The sequence below is a fragment of the Mustela putorius genome, unplaced genomic scaffold (genome assembly GCF_011764305.1).
Source record: "Mustela putorius furo isolate JIRA1106 unplaced genomic scaffold, ASM1176430v1.1 tig00000145_pilon_pilon_pilon, whole genome shotgun sequence".
Classification (NCBI taxonomy): Eukaryota; Metazoa; Chordata; class Mammalia; order Carnivora; family Mustelidae; genus Mustela; species Mustela putorius.
Genome location: NW_025421294.1, coordinates 3709820 through 3728330, shown reverse-complemented (window position 1 = coordinate 3728330; position 18511 = coordinate 3709820). Strand labels below are relative to the sequence as shown.

General features: G+C 39.0%; 1 protein-coding gene across 11 annotated transcripts in view; it reads left to right on the top strand.

The window, feature by feature from the left end:
- Positions 1-18511, top strand: part of MAST4 (microtubule associated serine/threonine kinase family member 4) — a 562814-nt gene that overhangs the window by 494063 nt on the left and 50240 nt on the right. For all 11 annotated transcript variants that reach the window (XM_045075267.1, XM_013062463.2, XM_045075266.1 and 8 more), the window contains 5 exons: positions 2661-2818; positions 5109-5184; positions 7263-7472; positions 12730-12831; positions 15162-15294. In XM_045075267.1, coding sequence (XP_044931202.1) covers positions 2661-2818; positions 5109-5184; positions 7263-7472; positions 12730-12831; positions 15162-15294 — 679 coding nt within the window. The remainder of the gene's footprint in view (positions 1-2660; positions 2819-5108; positions 5185-7262; positions 7473-12729; positions 12832-15161; positions 15295-18511) is intronic.

The window sequence follows — 18511 nt, the reverse complement described above, 5'->3', positions numbered from 1 at the left end:
TACTCTATGAATGTGGGTTTGATTTATAATGCTATCAAAAGTCATGTGCAGACCATTTGGGTGAGGAGACCTGACACCACACATAGAGAATATGCTAGAAGTGTAAAGTAATCAGACACAGTTTATCAGAAACTCCCAGACCAATTACTGAAGCTCTCCTCCAAGTGGGACTCCCAGGATGCCTTTGACCAGTGGAGGTGGTTTGAAGTATGGTGTGCGGTCTTGGGGCAAGCCTGCACCTCTGCTGTCTTGTCCCTCACTGGCTTCGAAAGTTCTCCACTGAGTGAGTTCCTGATCTTTGCAAAACCCTCACCTTGGATTTTTCGATTGTCCAATATCATTTCCCTTTTGGGGCCCCATTTTCCTGGCCTACAGTTGTCCCCAATGCCATGAACCCATCCTTTGTCCCTTGAATAGGTTATCACCCTCCTCCCATTTGTACCTTGCTTGTTCCAACTGAGATGAAGGAGTCTCTCTCCCCAGAGGAGTCCTTGCCTCCTCACTTCTTTACTAGTGTTAAGGTTGGAACATTTAGCACCACTGCACCATTCATTTTGCCTTATTCCCTATCCCTAAACCTGGGGCACATTCCTTAGGCAGTTTTGTTCTGTGGCTGTATATGTGGTAGCACCACAGAATCTTCCACACTTGCTAACATTTTGTTACATTTGCTAGGGCTGTTTTTTAAAATAAATTGTTATTTTGTTTAGTAAATGTTAAAGGTACAAGTAAAACGCTGCCCCCACCCCAGTCCCCTTCTGCTCCTTCCTTCCAGAGAGGGAACTTACCCTTCGAAGTCGCTCGCTGTCATTTCCATGTCACTGCAGGCCTCTGATACTTTACGTGAAACTCTAGAGCCCAGTGTGTTTGGGAATGAATTTTCATATTTTAGAAAGGTAACGGGATCCCTGTACTTTCCCTGACAGCCCAGCGGTACCTGGGCCAGCGGCTCACAGTCAAATATATCAATATTTCTACAGAAGCCTGAATCAACATTCCCACTAAGTGGATTGAATACATATTTTAAATAGCTTTCCATGAGCTCAGTTGATGCTAGGCCATCAGAAGGGATTCCGATAGTCTTAGGAATAAACTTCAGGGTTTTAGAGTTTCGCAGTCCTGGATACAGGACTGTGGACATTGATTTTCCTCTGAGACCTACGTACAGATTCTTACTTACATTTTTTTATTAGCTAATTTCCTTATCTTCACTTTGATCATTAAGGCTTCTTTCCTGCTTACGGTGATTTTATTATTCTTTTCCTGATTGCTGGAGTTGACTTAGATTGTGTTTTATTTGTTGTTGTTTTTTTTCCCCAGCAAAAAGTGTTTAAGGCTGTGCTTATACTCTTCTGAATAGAGACTTGGTTTAACTCATAAGTTTTTCCAGTGGTGTTTTCATTTTTATGGCTTATAAAACAATCTCATTACATTATAAAAATTCCTCTTTGTCTCTGTGTGGACTTATAAGGTGTTTTATAATTTCAAGGTGTGAGGGTATTTTTAAGCTTTAGTCATTAATTTCTAGTGTTACTGCATTGTGATGCTTCAGTGTTTATGAAGTGCATTTATTGTTGAACTAATGACAGCTTTAAAAAAAAACTGTTAAAACGGAGATTTCGGATGAGTGTTAACTTTACAAATTTGCTTATTCTAATCATGTTTCTCTTGCTCAAAAATTTCTCAGTCTCTTTTGTTAGAATTGCTTATAGAGTTTACCTCCCAGTAAAAACAAAAAGAAAAGTCTGTTTGCTTTATAGGTCTATTTCTCAGATTGATTAAAAACAGTGTTATTTAGTTACTCATTTTTTCTGTGTTACCTTTCTCTAAATATGAAGTGACAGTTTTCAGAAAGCAAATCTATACGCAAGAAATTAAAAAAAAAACACCACTGCAGCTGCTTTAACAAAGGAAAAGAGGGGAGGGGATATGTGCTATGGTGAGTGCTGTGAATTGTGGAAGACTGATGAATCACAGACCTGTACTTCTGAAGCAAATAATATATGTTAATAAAAAGAGAAAGAGAGAGAGAGAAAGAGAGGGAGAAGAGGAAGTCTTAGCCAAAGGAATAAAGGAAGAAAAAAAATTCCAAATTTTAAAACAATGGCATTAGTGAGAAAAGGATCTTCATCTCTTCCCCTTTTCACCCAAGGCACATATCAATGTATCTATAGACAGCATGCCTTGTAAAGGAAGATCTCATTACGTTATTTATAATCACACATCATAAAAGTCATTTTATGTTACTCACCGGAAAGCCACTGTATTTAATTGTGAGCAGTGGTCCAAGCAAGGGTACCATACTCAGTTGAGAACTAATCTGTCATTTCATGCACCCAGATTGTCCAGGTATCACTTTCTTGCCTTGGCTTTGAACAAGTCCTCCCCATTTTCAGAGCCTGGGTTTTCTGCAAGAGAGGAGGAAACTATCTTTTGGGAAATGGTCAAGTAGACAAATGAGATGAAATATGGAAGGCATTTTGACCTCACAGAGAAAGCAGTAAGGGTATACGTTTGGACACTAATTACTGTAATTATAATGTGAAAGGGAAACTATAAAATGGTGATGTCACCCAGGTTCACTGCTTTGATTGTGAATTCACTTGAATTTGAATTCACTTTCTCACACGGTCCCCTAACCTCCCTGTGGTTTGTTGTAGTCCTCCTCTTCCTCCCAGGAGAAGCTGCATCAGTTACCCTACCAACCAACGCCAGATGAATTGCACTTCCTGTCGAAACATTTTTGTACTACCGAAAGCATTGCCACAGAAAACAGATGCAGGAACACGCCTATGCGCCCCCGTTCTCGAAGTCTGAGGTAGGTGGACCTGATTGAAAAGTGTCACTTAATTGGATTATCTGTTTTTAACCATTTCGAGGGAAGTAGTTTGTTCCTCTATTTCATCTATGTGTGAATTGATTTGTGCACTACCCCAAAAATCGTGTGATTTTTCCAATCTCTACATGATATTGGTAATTACCACTGAAAGGCATCTTACTGTTTTTCTTTATTTGTTCCTATTTTTTTAAAAGATATTACTTATTTTTTTTGACAGAGACACAGCAAGAGGAGAACATAAGCAGGGGGAGTGGGAGAGGGAGAACCAGGATCCCCACTGAGCAGGGAGCCCAATTCGGGTCTAGATCCCAGGACCCTGAGATCATGACCTGAGCCAAAGGCAGATGCTTAATGACTGAGCCATCCAGGCCGCCCTTTGTTTTTCTTTGCATTTCTTTCAATTTGTAAATTGGGATAGTAGCAATAATCACGAGGGACTAAAGAGACCTCCTGTAAAACCTTCTTGCATTGGAAATTTCAAGTCAATCTAACTGTGGTACAGGAGCACTTAGTGTTCTTATTTTAAGATGAGTAAGCTTGGCTAAAAAGGAAGGACAGCAAAAAAAAAAAAAAAAAGATTTTCCTTTAGATTCCACATTATAAAAGTTCATCTATATTTTTCATCTTTCTTCCCTTCATGAGTTTTTACTTTTTCCAAGCTTATGAATTAATTATTAGGAATATATATCCCTTCAATTTTGACCTTGAGTAGGGCCAGAAATATATAGAGATAGATTGATGTGTTTTACAAATTTTTGTTTGGAGTTGTGTTTGTTTATTTGTTTGTTTGTTTGTTTAGGATGTAGATTCTAAAACATATTTGTGTTTGGGATGTTTATTAGGGGGTGCTTAGGATTTATCCCATGTGAGGAAGGCCAGCAAGCTGACTTGAACAGAAAGAACTCTAGGTGCCACACAGCTGACTCCACAGGGAACTCTGGGTATGGCATGACCATTAGAGTTACCCCTCTCTGCCAAATGGCCCTTACTTTTTATCCTTACCTCAGTTGCTGAGTGCAGTACCCTGGGAAGAACTTGGCCTGGGTGAGGTGACTGCAGCTGAGGCCATCTTTGAAGGGACCGAGGGCTGATGGCTTCTGTAGTCCCAGCTGCTGGGGCAGCAGGTCCTTCTCTGCAGGATGATCAAGGCAGTCCATCTCCACAGTATGAATCTTGCTGCTGTAGAATTGGTATACTTTCCTGTTGAAGATTTTACTATAAAAACAGTTTGTCAGGTGTTCAGTTGAATATCAAAGTTTACTGATAAGGGTTTTCCCCCTTTCCCCTTTGTACTACATTTTTTTTTTTTTTTTTTTAAGTAAACTCTCTACTAAACATGAAGCTCAAACTCATGACCCCACACCCAAGAGTCTCATGCTCTACTGACTGAGCCAGCCAGGTGCCCCTGACTGGGATATTATTTAGGGTAATAAACTGATAGTTAATGTACCCACATTGAATGATTTGGCAACGTGTTGTTATTTTGAGTTAGGGAATAAAAGTTCAATGTTATGAATTCATTTAGGGACATTGTGTTTTACCACATGGGTGCCCCTTTTATGCTTTTATGAAAGGAGTTACTTGGGTATCTAGTACAGCCTGTATTCTCCCAGAAGGGTAAACACTGTCCTCACTGAGGTTGCCCAACTCTGTAACACTAAGAAGAAACATGAAACTGCTATTGAAAGGAAGAAGAGCACACAACAGCTCCATGCCTCTGTTTCATATTGTACGTAATGCTGACTTCAGCACCCCCAGAGAGATCTTTGCAAGGCTAGAAAATGGATTTCAGTGGCGACACCTGTGCCGCAGAAGGCCGTCAGACCTCTTCAGTGGCACGTGGCAGAGCGCAGGTGTCGGAAAAAAGTGTGAAATTGCACTGTTCAGTGTGTCCTCGATGTTGCTGTTTGGAACGATCTTCTTTTGTTTTATATTGCAATTCATTAATTGGTTTCCAGAACAATAGAAATGCATTCTACATACAGAATATAATCTCAATTTAAGAACGTTTCTGACATCCTTTATATTGTAGCTCTCATTATTTCGTGGCATTCCATTTCTAGAGCTTCCTTTTTGAATCCTGTTCAGGATGTCACTGTTTGTGGGTATTTATGTGTGTACTAATGACTGATTTTGTAGTTTATTACCTAATATTCTTTTCTTGCAAAGGTTGTATAGTACTTTGATCCAACCAGTTGTTTATAAATAAAAAGCTTATTTTCATTTCATGCTGAGGCAAGTTTCAAAGGGTCATTTGCTTTGCTTACAGCCCTGGACGTTCTCCCGCCTGCTGTGACCATGAAATAATTATGATGAACCATGTCTACAAAGAGAGGTTCCCAAAGGTAATGAACTGAATTGAAGATGTCCAGCATCTAAACCAACGGGCAATATGGGTGTAGCATCCATAAGGTGGTTTGTTATGGGAAAGCATGGGCCAATTGCGTAGTAATGAATTAGACCTGTATAGAACAGCACCACAGCTTCTAAGAAAGGTAAAAATTACTGAACAATTTTTATTTAAATGGCTGAGCACTACCCACACTCTCTGTGTGCTGAGCTCCCTCTAAAGCAAATCCTGCTGGTTGCCCAACCCCCTGGTTGGGCCTGGTGGGGTCCCACAGGGAGAGGGAGCCTCTGCACCCACATGCTCCCCTGCCCATTGTCTGGGCCTGCTGTATAGTGCCAACGGCAATCCTTTTCCTTCCTTAGACACCTGGAGAGTGGTATGTGATGAACATCTTTTTTTCTTAAAAAACAAAACAACCCCCAAAAAACCTCATTTTTCTTTTCTGTGACTTCCTGTGTCTTCAGCAATTACATGTCTAACCCTATTAATTTAGAAGGGAAGGTGCAGTTGCAATGTTCCCCAATAGAATGGTGAAGGGAATTCACACTGAGCCCGAAAAGACTTGCTGAGGAGTTGCTGACAGATGCCCCAGCTGTGGAAAGCTGCCGTTTGACGTTCCCTGACCCTGGCTTGCACGACCTTTCCCCTAGTGCTCCTGCACAGTCAGGAGAGGACAGCCTCTCCATTGTGTTCCTGTTCCTCCCCAGCTACTCGTGTAGCCCTAGGCAAGAAAACAAAAGGAAATCTCTGGTTTCATAAATCACATGTAGAGTACTTATTATTTGTAATGAACCCAACATTGATGTCATTGATTAAAGCCGTCTTAGCTATTAATTACCTGTCCCTTGTCACCAGGGAAATAGGTTCTGACTCTTCATAGTCTGTGCTGGTTGGGATTTCAGAGAGGAGCAGGAGGCAGAGGGCACCCCTCTCTGCATAGACAGTTAATATAACCAGGGGATACTGATTAGACACTAGGGCATCACAGAAAATGAAATCAAAGTTGCAAAGGAAATTTTGATAGATGTACCCAAGGAATCTCCTTGGCCTTTTGTACAAGATGTAGCTTTTTGAGAGAAGGGTAAGGATGTTCCTGGTGCATTTAAACCTGCTACAAAATGACTCTTGGCCCACCCTGTGGAATTCCAGCAACAGTCCTGAGTTTTGTTTTTGTTTTTGTTTTTTTTTGTTTTTGTTTTTTTTTAAGATTTTATTTATTCGATAGATCACAAGTGGGAGAGGCAGGCGAGAGAACATCCATGCTGAAAGAACCCGATGTGGGGCTCGAAGGACCCTGAGATCATGACCTGAGAAGGCAGCGGCTAACAATGCACAGAATATAAAAATTTAACTGGGTATTTGAACTTATTTGAAAGAAAGAGCTTGACATAACAATGCCCAGTTTCTTATTTGAAGAAGCTTGACATAGCCCATTTCATATTTGATAGGATAGGAAAAAAATCATTATCACCCTTGGATAGTCAGTTTCCCTTTACCTCACATCTTTCTTGCATGAGATAAGGCTGCTGTTGCTGCTTTAAAAAAAAAAAATTTAAATGAGCATTAGGTGTTATATCCAACTGATAAGTCACAGAATTCTACCTCTGAAACTAACATACAATATTTGATAATTGGATTTAAATAATTTTTTTTTAAAACAGACTATTTTTTAGAGCAGTTTTAGGTTCACAGTGCAGTTGAACTGAAAGTACCAAGAATTGCCATATACCCCCAACCATGTCTCCGCAACACCCTCCCCATTCCAGCACACCCATCCAAATACCCTCCCCCATGAATATCCCCCATCAGAGCAGTCCATGTATTAACAATTGATGAACCCGCCTTGACACATCATAATCACCCCAAGTCCATAGTTAACATTTAAGGTTCACACCACGAGTTGTATTCTGTGGGTTTTGACAAATATATAATGATATTGTGTATGCACAATTAGTTTTGAGAAATCTGTTTCATAATTTGTGGAGGCCTCTGAAAATGCTACATAAATGTAATGATTGTCCGTGTGTGTGTTTTGTTGTATTTCATCTGTGTGTGCACGTCTTCTCTCACTAGGCTACGGCTCAGATGGAAGAACGTCTGAAGGAAATTATCACCAGCTACTCCCCTGACCACGTTCTTCCTCTAGCAGATGGAGTGCTTAGTTTCACTCACCACCAGATTATTGAACTGGCTCGAGATTGCTTGGATAAATCCCACCAGGGTCTCATCACCTCACGATACTTCCTTGAATTACAGCACAAATTAGATAAATTGCTACAAGAGGTATGAACCACATACCGTGTAAAGTTTTCTGATTCGTTTTGCTTTTCCCCTGAAAAAAGAGAAATTTCACGAGTGCATTTGCTTCCACGTTTTAACCGTGAGATAGAGTTCATATTCGGAGGGAAGCAAAGAAGAAGAAAAAACTGATTGCTACTTTCTATAAATTGATTGCCGTCATCATTTATAGTAATAGAAAGTTAATGTAATAACCTTTATAGGAACCTCAGGATCCAACCATCTATGGCTCTGGGATAAGTGGATTGTGAAGGATTTTGAGGCAGTCATTTTTCCCCCTACCCCCAGCCATAAAGTTATAAATTGCCTGAGTGCATGTGTGTTATTTGAGGATGCTATCTAGTCCTAATATCTGAAAAAGCTAAATGGAAAATGGCTGGCTTCTTCCAGGCCTGTGTCCTATTAATTGACCTGCACGTGGTATTGGGCAGTAAATGGTAACTTATATTTTCATTAGTGTCAGTTCCTCTTCTAACGAAACATCCAATTTCCAAAAGACAGATAAACACAGGGCCTGCCTGAGCCAACCCCTTGAATGTTTAGCTCCCGATAACAACCAGGACAGGAAGGAATGTGTATGGTAGAATGCAATTAGTGTATATATTGCTCTACTGACTGAAATTGATCAGCAACAACCTATAAGTAAAACCTGTTTAGCCTATATATTCGGATATATTGTATTTCTCTACCTCACAGGGCAGAAGCTATGCCATGTCAGCATGATTGTACGTGTTTTTCTCTAACCATGAATATGTAAATAATTGCGTGGACCTGAAGGAAAATAGTAGCATCCTAGTTTTCTGGAAATTATCTGTCTGCCCCAACTGAGTTTAGTTCTGGTGAGATCTCTCTCTGACCAGCAGCCACTATTTATCTTTTCTTTCCCATCCCAACATCCCAACAGGGTTTTCTGTACTTTGGTCCCATTACTCATATTTCAGCCCTTCGTGGTCCATTAAGGCAGTGTTTCTCACCATATTTTAGGGCTGGTAAATATGTTGTTTTTGGGTTTGGGTGTTCATTTCCAATTTGTCTTGCACCTATTCTTCCACATATTAAAATGAAAATAAATTTATAGGAAAATGATCTTGCATTTGGATGTATAAGCAAAGTAAAAATATAAGAGCTGCTAAGTGCTTACTCTCAGTAATTTTACTCACGTCATCACAGACTGATGGCTCAGGGACTCTCTGCAGCATAGGCTATAGTGGCCGTGTGGGCAGGGATTTTGTCTGTTTGTGCATCTAGAATAACGTCTAACTCATAGGAAAACGCTTGTGGAGTGAATGGTTCTGACCTCCTCTCACTGAACTCATTGAAGTCCATTCTCCTCCTCACTGTCCTATCCACTGCGCATTCTCTCAGAGCAGCCTGTTTAACTGAATATTATTAGATTTAGCAATACTAAAGTTTTCCCTTTCTCTCTTGCTAACCCTTCCCCCTCCTTTCAAGATATTCTTATTCTTGGTACCTCTAAAATTACTAATTTCTTCTCTGCTTCTTCCAAGGGCTCTTCTAACTTGTGTTTTCTAGAAGTTAGCTTTCCCATGTCTGATTGGTGGCCCACGGCTCCTCCCCCCTGGAGATATCTTGTTGGCTATCTTAAAGACCCATGAACTCTAACGGCTTCCATTCTGCATCTCAGATCAGCAGCTCTCTCTTAGATTTCAAATTCATGTGTCTGCCTGTCTGTTGAGTGTCTCTCCACCAAGGCAGTAATCCTAACTCCCACATTCTTGCTCCTATGAGGCTGTAAGAACATATATCTAAGAGTCTTCAGTGGCTCCATTCTGCCTACAAGTAGAAACCCTAACATGACCCGTTGAGCACAATGCATTTTGCAATGATCTGTTTGGGGGTTTCACTTAAACAGCATGAGAGAGTTCTTTGAAAGGAAAGGGGGCTCAGAGGGAGAAGCAGGGTCCCTGCTGAGCAGGGAGCCCGACACGGGACTCTATCCCAAGACCCTAAACTCATGACTTGAGCTGAAGGCAGATGCTTAACCAACTGAACTACCCAGACGCCCCAAATAGTGCATTTTTAAACAGAAGAAGCAGTTAAGAGAGTATCTGTATAGTCAGCTTCTGTGAGATACTCCTATAATTCCACATACATGTCCCAGAATATTACTAAAATTACTAGTTTAGTCCTGCGTTTTTCATTCCTTCAGAGGCTTTCTCTGAAAAGGATAGAATCAATGTCCAGAGTGATTTGCTTTGAAATCTGCCCCCAGTGGGGTTCCTGGATGGCTCAGTCAGTTGGGCATCCAACTATTGATTTCAGCTCAGATCCTGATCTTGGGGTTGTAGGGTCAGCCCCACACTAGGCTCTGCACTCAGCATGGAGTGTGCTTGTCCGTCTCCTGCCCCTCCCTCCTGCTCACACTCTCTCTTTCTTTTTCTGTATCTCTAAAACAAATAAATAAAATCATTAACCCCCCCCCACACACACACACACTGAATTTTATTTCTGTTTAACAAACCTGGCAGATTGTTTCATGGCAGTTATTAAAAAAAAAAAAATCATAGCTTTCAAAAATCATGTGAATGCACCATATAAGAGACAAAAATTGTTGATTTTGAGGTTGCCTGGGTGGCTCAGTTGATTAAGCCTCCAACTCCTGATTTCAGCTCAGGTCATGATCTCAGGGTTCTGAGATGAAGTCCTGTGTTGGGCTCCACACTGGGCTCCAAGCAGGTTGGGAGCCTGCTTAAGATTCTTTCTCCCTCTCCCTGCCCCTTGCATGCTCTCTTTCTCTTTCTCAAAAAAAGAAAAAATTAGTTAATTAATTAATTGTTGATTTTTAGGAAAATTTGTCTTTTCAGCAGGGAAGCATGTATGTTTGTGGTATGAAGAGCAAGTTTTGATTATGAATAGGAATTTCTTATTTATCTTCACAGATAAACATTTCCTTCAGTCAGTCCTTGTGGGAAAATTGAAACAGTCTTCAGAATCGCCTTAACAGTGTCCTTCCAGGGTTTGGAGCTAAACAGTCACAGGGGAACTTGTGCCTTTTAGTTGGAGTCTTATTGTGGGAATTGCCTTTGCCTTCCCCAGGATGCAGTTGTTGTCACTTCCCAGCTGCGGCATTGTGTGCCTGCAGGGTATCTCCTGGCCACTTTCCCCATTGTCAGTTTTTTGCAGACCCAGGCAGGGTCCCCCTGTGGCTTTGAACAGCTTGATTTAACTGATGTCTTTTTAAAGTCCCCAGGTCTAGGTCAATTCCAGATGAATGCTTTTATGTCTCCCTGTGTTTTCTCTCTTAGGTGTATTTGCCAAAGAAAATACTATACATAGGAAGCTATAACCTACTCAAATATGGGTCTCAGTGTTTTTTATAGCAGCCAACACTTAAAATACAAACACAGGGTATCCATTAATGTTGGTGCTTGCTGTTAGCAGCCTGGAAACTCTCTCTGTTCTCGTGCTAACTGTGTGATTTTGTTTGGTGTTGTCTTAACAAAACTCCCTTCCCTATACTGTTAGTAGATAGAATGTTGTTTGAGTTAACATTACCCATTGTGTGTTTTGGCCTTAGTTACAGCGGATAATTCTTAGAAGTAACAAGCAGGAATGAACTGATTATTTTTACAGTTTTTAAAATGGAATTTGTGTAATCTAAACTAACTAAAGATTTTTTTAAGATACAGAGTTCTTTTTTCTCCTTGAAGAGTTCAGCAAAACACATTCAGGCTTTTTAGATTTTCTTATATTCCTGAATTTGTAAAGCAGTAATTAGTACAGTAAGAGGAAATTCTGTATGTAGCCCACATTGTCAATCACGAAGTTAGGTGGCTTTTTTGTTTCATCTGTAAGGTTTTCTGTTTAGTTTTGATTAAGAAGAAGCTCTAAAGAAGGCATATATATAACCATGCTTCTTGGCATTCGTTATCTCTTCCAAAGTCTCTCTTTGGTGTAAAACAAAAATTAGAAAGAAAACCAAAGGCAGTTTAAATATTACGTATAACTCCTTATACATGTCTTAACATCCCAGCTGATTGCTAGGACCTGTAGTTGTTGCTACAAGTTGGTTTTCTTTGAACGCATTCTCTTCCACAATTATTCACTAGTGGTCTTTTTCCCCTGTGTTTTTTTCTTTGAAATGTTGGCTCTTTTGCTTTAACCTATATATATGTTTCCTATACCTACATTTTGGAAAGTTGCCTTTGATTTGATGGCTTAAAATTCGTAGACCTGTTACCACTAAATTTAATAATTTTTCACAGATTTAGTCTGCCACTTCTTTTCATGAGAGGGTTGGTTCTTAGAATAAAGCACCTTCAAGAATGATTTGAAATATTTATTAGTATGTCTGTGAAATTATGTTCTATTGTACCAGCATCTTCTCGATGTGTGTTTTTTTAGTCCTTAGAGGAAAGTAAATCATGCCAATTTAAAAATTATGACAGCCTTAAAGTGAGTTGGCATAAAAGTTTACATGTTTAAACTTGTACAACTTTGGTTTTATGACTGCCTTGATGCAGATTTACCTCATTTCTTCAAAAAAGTATCATTGAAAATTTTAATGATGCAAACTGAGTTTTATTCTCAGGATATTTTTGTGCTTGATGAGGCAGCATGTGACATAAAATTTAAAAAGATGGAAAGTCAGTTAAATTTTACTGAGTTGAGTGCCTAGGTATTATTTAATCAATATATGAAACCAAATTCGTATGTGTGTGTGTCAGTATAAATGTTATCCCCCTAACATTTGAAGTAAGCAATGCACACTTCTTACACATTATAACATGGTGAATTTATAGGCTAATTGTGGTACCCATGTAAGATCTATTTCATAACATAAATATATTAAATGCCGACAATAACAAAAACAGACCTTCACTATATTAGCCATTTCATACTTCATTTTGCGACATCTGGCAAATCAAGTCTCCTTATCTGCCCCTCACTCCACGTGTACCATGGGCTTAATGTGTCATAATCTGTTAATCTCTCTATCATTCATGGTTCACGTTGAGAGTTTCAGTGTTTGATTTTTAACACAGAATAAATCAAAGTTTTACAGATGAAATTTCGCTAATAGAGCCATTTTGTAGATAAAAAAATTTAATGGTGTCCATTTGTGAAGCGATAATGTTCGCTTATCAGTCCTTAAAAAGTATTTTCTAAATCACTTAATTTTCAAATATTTGCAATTATCTAGTTAATGTACTTGGCTGATTTTCTTTTCCATTTAGTAGAGCAACCCTGTCTCACCTTTCTTTTTGTTGCTTTCTCACAGGCTCATGATCGTTCAGAAAGTGGAGAATTGGCATTTATTAAACAACTAGTTCGAAAGATCCTAATTGTTATTGCCCGCCCAGCTCGGTTATTGGAGTGCCTGGTAAGTTGCCCCTAGAGGGAACTCCATTATTTATTGTTAACTGTGGGAAAGCAGTGACCATCAGAAACCTCCAGTTTCATTTGGCTTCCAACACCAGAGTTAAATGGAAAGAGTCCACAGGAGCTACAACTTGTGAATGTTTATGAGCACATCCCCATGTGATTTTGTTTTCTGGTTTTAAGTAAAAATTCTAGGACTTGTGCTGTATTGAGTGATAATCATATCACATTCTGTTCAAAGTGGAAATATCATTGTGAACTAATAGGCTTAATCTTATCTCAGCACCATTAGTGTGTGACAGCTCATTTAAAACATTTGCTGGGCCTCACTTTTTTGGAGCTGGCAAGACGCAGAGAGAGGGTTTGTCATAACCTGCGGTTACTAGTATTTGTTCTTAAAATGTGGCACGTTAGAAACAGATGCTCGGCAGCAACCCACTAGGGAGAATACAGTAGCGTCCCAGATAGACTGGAAGAAGAGAAACTTCCAGAGATGAGTTCATTTTGTCCATTATATTGTCCTTGGTCATTTTCCTACTTTAAAATTTTTGTTTCAAGTAATTTTGGCTGAAATTTCAGTCCACCCTGTGAACAAATATGAAGCTTTGAAGATAAGACGAGTTTTAAGGGGCTTAACATAGTATCAGCACTCACTTTTAAGTTCTGCTAGCCATTAAAGTGTAACACTCCATGCAGTACGGCTTTTCAGAATTAAACATTCACACATATACATATAGGGGGGTATTGCTAGGGTTTTGATCTTATTTTGATTCACATGCATAGCTTTTTATAATAGTGAAATGTTCACAAGCCCCATAAATATCTACCAATGCACAGTGAGTCATGTGAGAGGGGAAATCTTGAGGAAACGGGGAGGGGCATGGTGGAGTAGGTGTTTCCATCAGTGGCCAGGACCCTTAGAACCACAGATTCAAAAGCACCATTTGGCATTGTCTCTGGAAGGATAAAGGGGAACAAATACTCTGGGAGAACCGTGTGACTGGCAAATGCAGGCAAAAGGAAGTCTCATTTTGTACTACGTCTCCCATTGTACTTTTTCTGAATTATGCACCACATGTTTGTACTTCCTGTATTTGTTTCATTTGGGGAAAAAATAGCATTTAGTATTAAAACTTGTTTCTCTGGACAGCCACAGATATGCTAATAGAAGATTTTGCCTTAAAAGAGGAAATGAATTTTTTCAGTAATCCCTCCTCACCAGAAGTGAAAAAGTAAAAGTGTAACCTTTCAGGGATAGAAACAGGTGACCTTAAGAGTAGAATTGAAAATGTTACTGTTCTCAGCACTATTAAAGCTCAAATGAAACTGGAGCTTCAGAGTTTGAGGGGTTGGTTTCCAACCAGTGGTCTTAGGCCTGCTGTTTCAGGCCTGCGCTTTGTGTCATTGTAGGTTTCTAAAAAGGGCGCTGAGTGTATATGTTGGTTTTGACTTTCCTCCATTTGCAGCGAGATTTTTTTTTACATGGCCTTTAGAAACCCTTGAGTGATCTTAGGTGAAATGCTGATATTCTAAAGTTGTCTAGTTGGGGTATTAATTAAAATGGGAAACATCTTGAGGGGATAACATCTAGGAAATTTAACTAAAAATAGCCTCTGTGGTTTAAATCTTCAAACATAATTGTATACAAGAAGTAAACCCATGACATCAATTTAGAGTGATGGAACTCTAAAGAGTAGCAACCAAAGAGAATAAATACATAGGCAAAATATGCTACCAAATTTTAAAAATAGACACAGGTAATAGCATTAGTTTTATAATTTTGTCTTTCTTAATCTTCACATTCCATGAATATTAACTTAATTTTAGAATGTACTAATAAAAAGTGGTAATTTTGATATTTTAAAAAAATACTTTTGCACCCTTTTGTACTAATGGAGTTTCCTGCAAAACCTTTGAGAATATGGATTCTAACATTACTCCTTTGAGGCTGTTTATGCAAAGAGAGAAACTGAATCTTCTGGATGAGATTTTGGATCTAAAAATTTTACTAAAAAAGGCATTATTTGAATTTCAGACATGTTCATTTTCAATAAGATAGCAGTAGGATATCTTCAAGGTTGCATTTTAAGGAAACTGGAAGTGGTTCCTCTATGAGTTACCAAGGACATGCATGCATTGCCTTAGACTATGAAAGCCTTCAAATATGAAATAAGAATTGTGTACTTTTTTAAAAGCCATTTGCTTCCTTCCTGCATAAATAACCTGCAACTGTGTATATTGAGCAAATCTTATTGTGAGAGGAATTTATGTAATAAAACCTCAGGGAATTTTGGCTCCAATAAGTATACATCTGTGTTTGTCTTCTGCTAGGAATTTGATCCTGAAGAATTTTACTACCTATTGGAAGCAGCAGAAGGCCATGCAAAAGAAGGACAGGGTATTAAAAGCGACATTCCCAGGTACATCATTAGCCAGCTGGGACTCAATAAGGACCCTCTGGAAGGTACGTACCTTGGTTGGGCTCACCTTTCACTTGACTGTGCACTACGACTTCAAACAGTAACTTAGCAAGTCTTTACTTTTTCCTCATGATTTAGCTCTGTCTGTTGAAAAGTGCAAATTTGGGGAGCCAGTTGTGCTTTGAAGAAAGAAAGCAACCCTTCACTATGGGGTTCACAACTCACTACGTTGAGTCCCAAAGAGCGGGTGAACCTGACCCATTTTGTGTTCTACCTAGAGTGTGGGTCTGAGGCCTTGAAATCCCAGAGGCCTGTCAGCCTGACAATACCACAGCGTCCTGCAAGGGTTCAGATTACAGCCTTCTCTGAGTACTTTTTCTCTTGCAAAGCTCAGTAGGGTTCTTCTCAAGTGTACTTTCAATTTTGAAGATGTTGCTAAAGAAATTAATTATAATTAATTTAAAAGTGACATTTAAAGTAATTGGGGAGTAATGCAACTGATGATAGATTTAGACGAGGTACAGTGTTGGTAGGTAGATTTTTGCGTGTAACAAAAAATTGTGAAAAATGGTAATATACAGGAAGGCCAGTGGGGGGAAAATATTTCTAAAAGCTTATAGGTCTAATGTTATTAAATACACAGAAGATTAAGCGTCTTGTTAGTGGTTTTTAAAAAATTTAATACCAGTAAACTACTCCTCTGCCCCCAACCCTTTCTTGCTCTCTATTATTTGGATTAGCCTTTAAAACACTTAAGTTACATACCGCCTAGGAAGAGTCAAAAGCAATCAAAGACTCCTTCATTCGAAATCCTCTTCCTGGTTCATAAAATTGAATTTGCAAACAGCGTTTATCTTGCTAAATTGTTTGTAATGATGGTAACTGTTGGCACAGATATTTTCCCATCTAAAGCCCAGGAACCTGCTGCTCTCTGCCCAGCTCTCCTGTTACCCCCGCTTTGTTTGCTCTTGCGGCCATTGGATCTTTGCTTCCAGTGAAATGATGCATGCATTCCTGGGAGATAATGCCAGATAAATTTATATTGTCCTGAAAGCAATACCACATCAGATTCATCACTTATCAGAGGCTGGTGGCTGCTTTTCCTGAAAAGTTCCCTGGGGAGAGATTTTTTCCCCATGGCTTTTAAATTACCATCTTTACCTTTTTGAATCATGAGTCTTCAGAAATGGTTTAAATCAATGAAATAAAAAGGGCAGATGTTTAATGGTATTTAGATGAGTTTTAAAAATCTCTTCAGGCATTGCAAAACGATGCCTTAGCTTCCTGCTTCAAAAGCTGACTCCTGGTTCCATTCCATTACTACTCACTGCTTGCAAATAATATGTATTTCCCAGATAATAGTTATTTAGCAGAAATCCTATTTAAAACAGCCATCTTTTAATTTGCTTTTTTTTTTATGAAAATAATTGGAGTGGGGAGGCTGTCAAAGTACATTAGAGTGACTGTTCACGCTGGTAGAGTTGAGGTTGGTTCAGCCCTTGAACTGTAGAGCAAGTGGGCTCTTTGCAGTTTTCTTAACCCGGCAGTAAAGATCACTGTGGGTTGAACTTTGGTAGGTGAATCATCTGAGGCCCATTTATGTGCCTTTATAGAGACTCTAAAAAAAAAAAAATCTTAATGGTGATCTTGGACAAGTTTTGAGTTTAGTGATACAAATTCATCGCTGGGAGTCGTGTTTTTAACTCTTGATGCTTCATATTCTTGATTCTGATCTGACGGTGATTTTTAATCTCTTTGTTACCCCTTAACATGCCATTATTTAGACTCTCATCTCCATTTATTCCCCTTCTTGTCAACATTTACACTAACAGACCTACAGCCTGAGCTTGGAAGTTTGGGGGTGAGGATGGGGAGTGGAAAAGCTCAGGTCTGCACGCTGGCCCCAGCCCTGTGGGCCATGACCTTGACCCTGCAGCTGATGAGCTTTTGTGCCTCAGTATTCTTTCCATAAAACCAGGGAAATGGGACCTATTTGTAGAGTTGTTTTTAGGATTATAGTTCATCTCTCCCCCCAAGATGCAGTAATGCGTAATAAATTATAGGTACTGTTGCTCTTTTATTTAAACAATATTAAAATCCGTCTTATCCTTGAGAGTCCCTGAGAGTGAATACATTTGCGCCCACCTCCCAGGCCCCCAGTCTAAAGTGCCTATCATGCAGGAAGTTAACATCACGTGAATGACACTAAGAAATCACCTGGTTTGTACTGAGCTCATTTTTATTTTTGAATTTCCCCTACTGGTAAATTAGGAAAGTTAGTGTCAGTCTTCAGTTATTTTAGATTCTGGAATTTGTTGGTTTTTATCCGAAGACAACCCTCCAGTATTGTTTTGCTTCGTATCTTTTATGGGTAATCTCTCCCAAAAAGGATGATGATATTTGTAAGAATATGAATACATGAAATGAGAGTCTAAGGACTACTTTTAGATGCATACAAAAATAGGTAACTAAAAACTATAACTTTTGCATAAGTTACTATATATAATTTAGTATACATGTTCAATTTTGAAAAATTAGAAAATATAAGTATCTATGATCTTACCACTCAGAGATAACTAACTCCCTGTCAGCATTTTGGAGAGAATTCCTTCATGTTCTTTTTAATTAAGCACCTATTTTTCTTTAAAAATAAAAATTAAAATGAACAATTAAATGAATTAGGTTTCTTCATTTACTTATATAGACTCAGAGATGCATTCCATTGTAGACTGAGCAGTTAAATGCCGTTTTCTTCTTCTTTTTTCTTTTTTTTTTTTTTTTTTTTTAATTTTATTTTGGTTTTGTTTCTTAACTAGACCACCAGGATAGTACTTAAGGTGGTGTCAGGCATGTGGCATCCAGCCCAGGATTGACTAACTTACAGGGTGTAACTAATAATCATAAATAACCATCAATATTAAGTGAACACTTCACTTTTGTTAGTTGACATACTAAGAGCCCTACAGTAATATCCTGTATCATACTTACAAGAAACTCTCAGACATGAATACGTAGTTCCCATTTTACAGAGAGGAAAGCCTGTGGGGTGAAAGGTCCCTAGGATGTGCTGATCATGGTGGTGTGCTAAGTTTTTTTGTTGTCCAGCCCCTCTCAACAACTACTACTTCGTTTGTGAAAAATTGCAAATTCTTCATGTACTAGGCAGGGGATATCTCTCAGTGGCTGCAAAGAAACAGAACAAGGAATATTCAACCTCAAGTTGAGGATCATCTCTGAGCTGGAGTTAGTGCGTCTTCCATG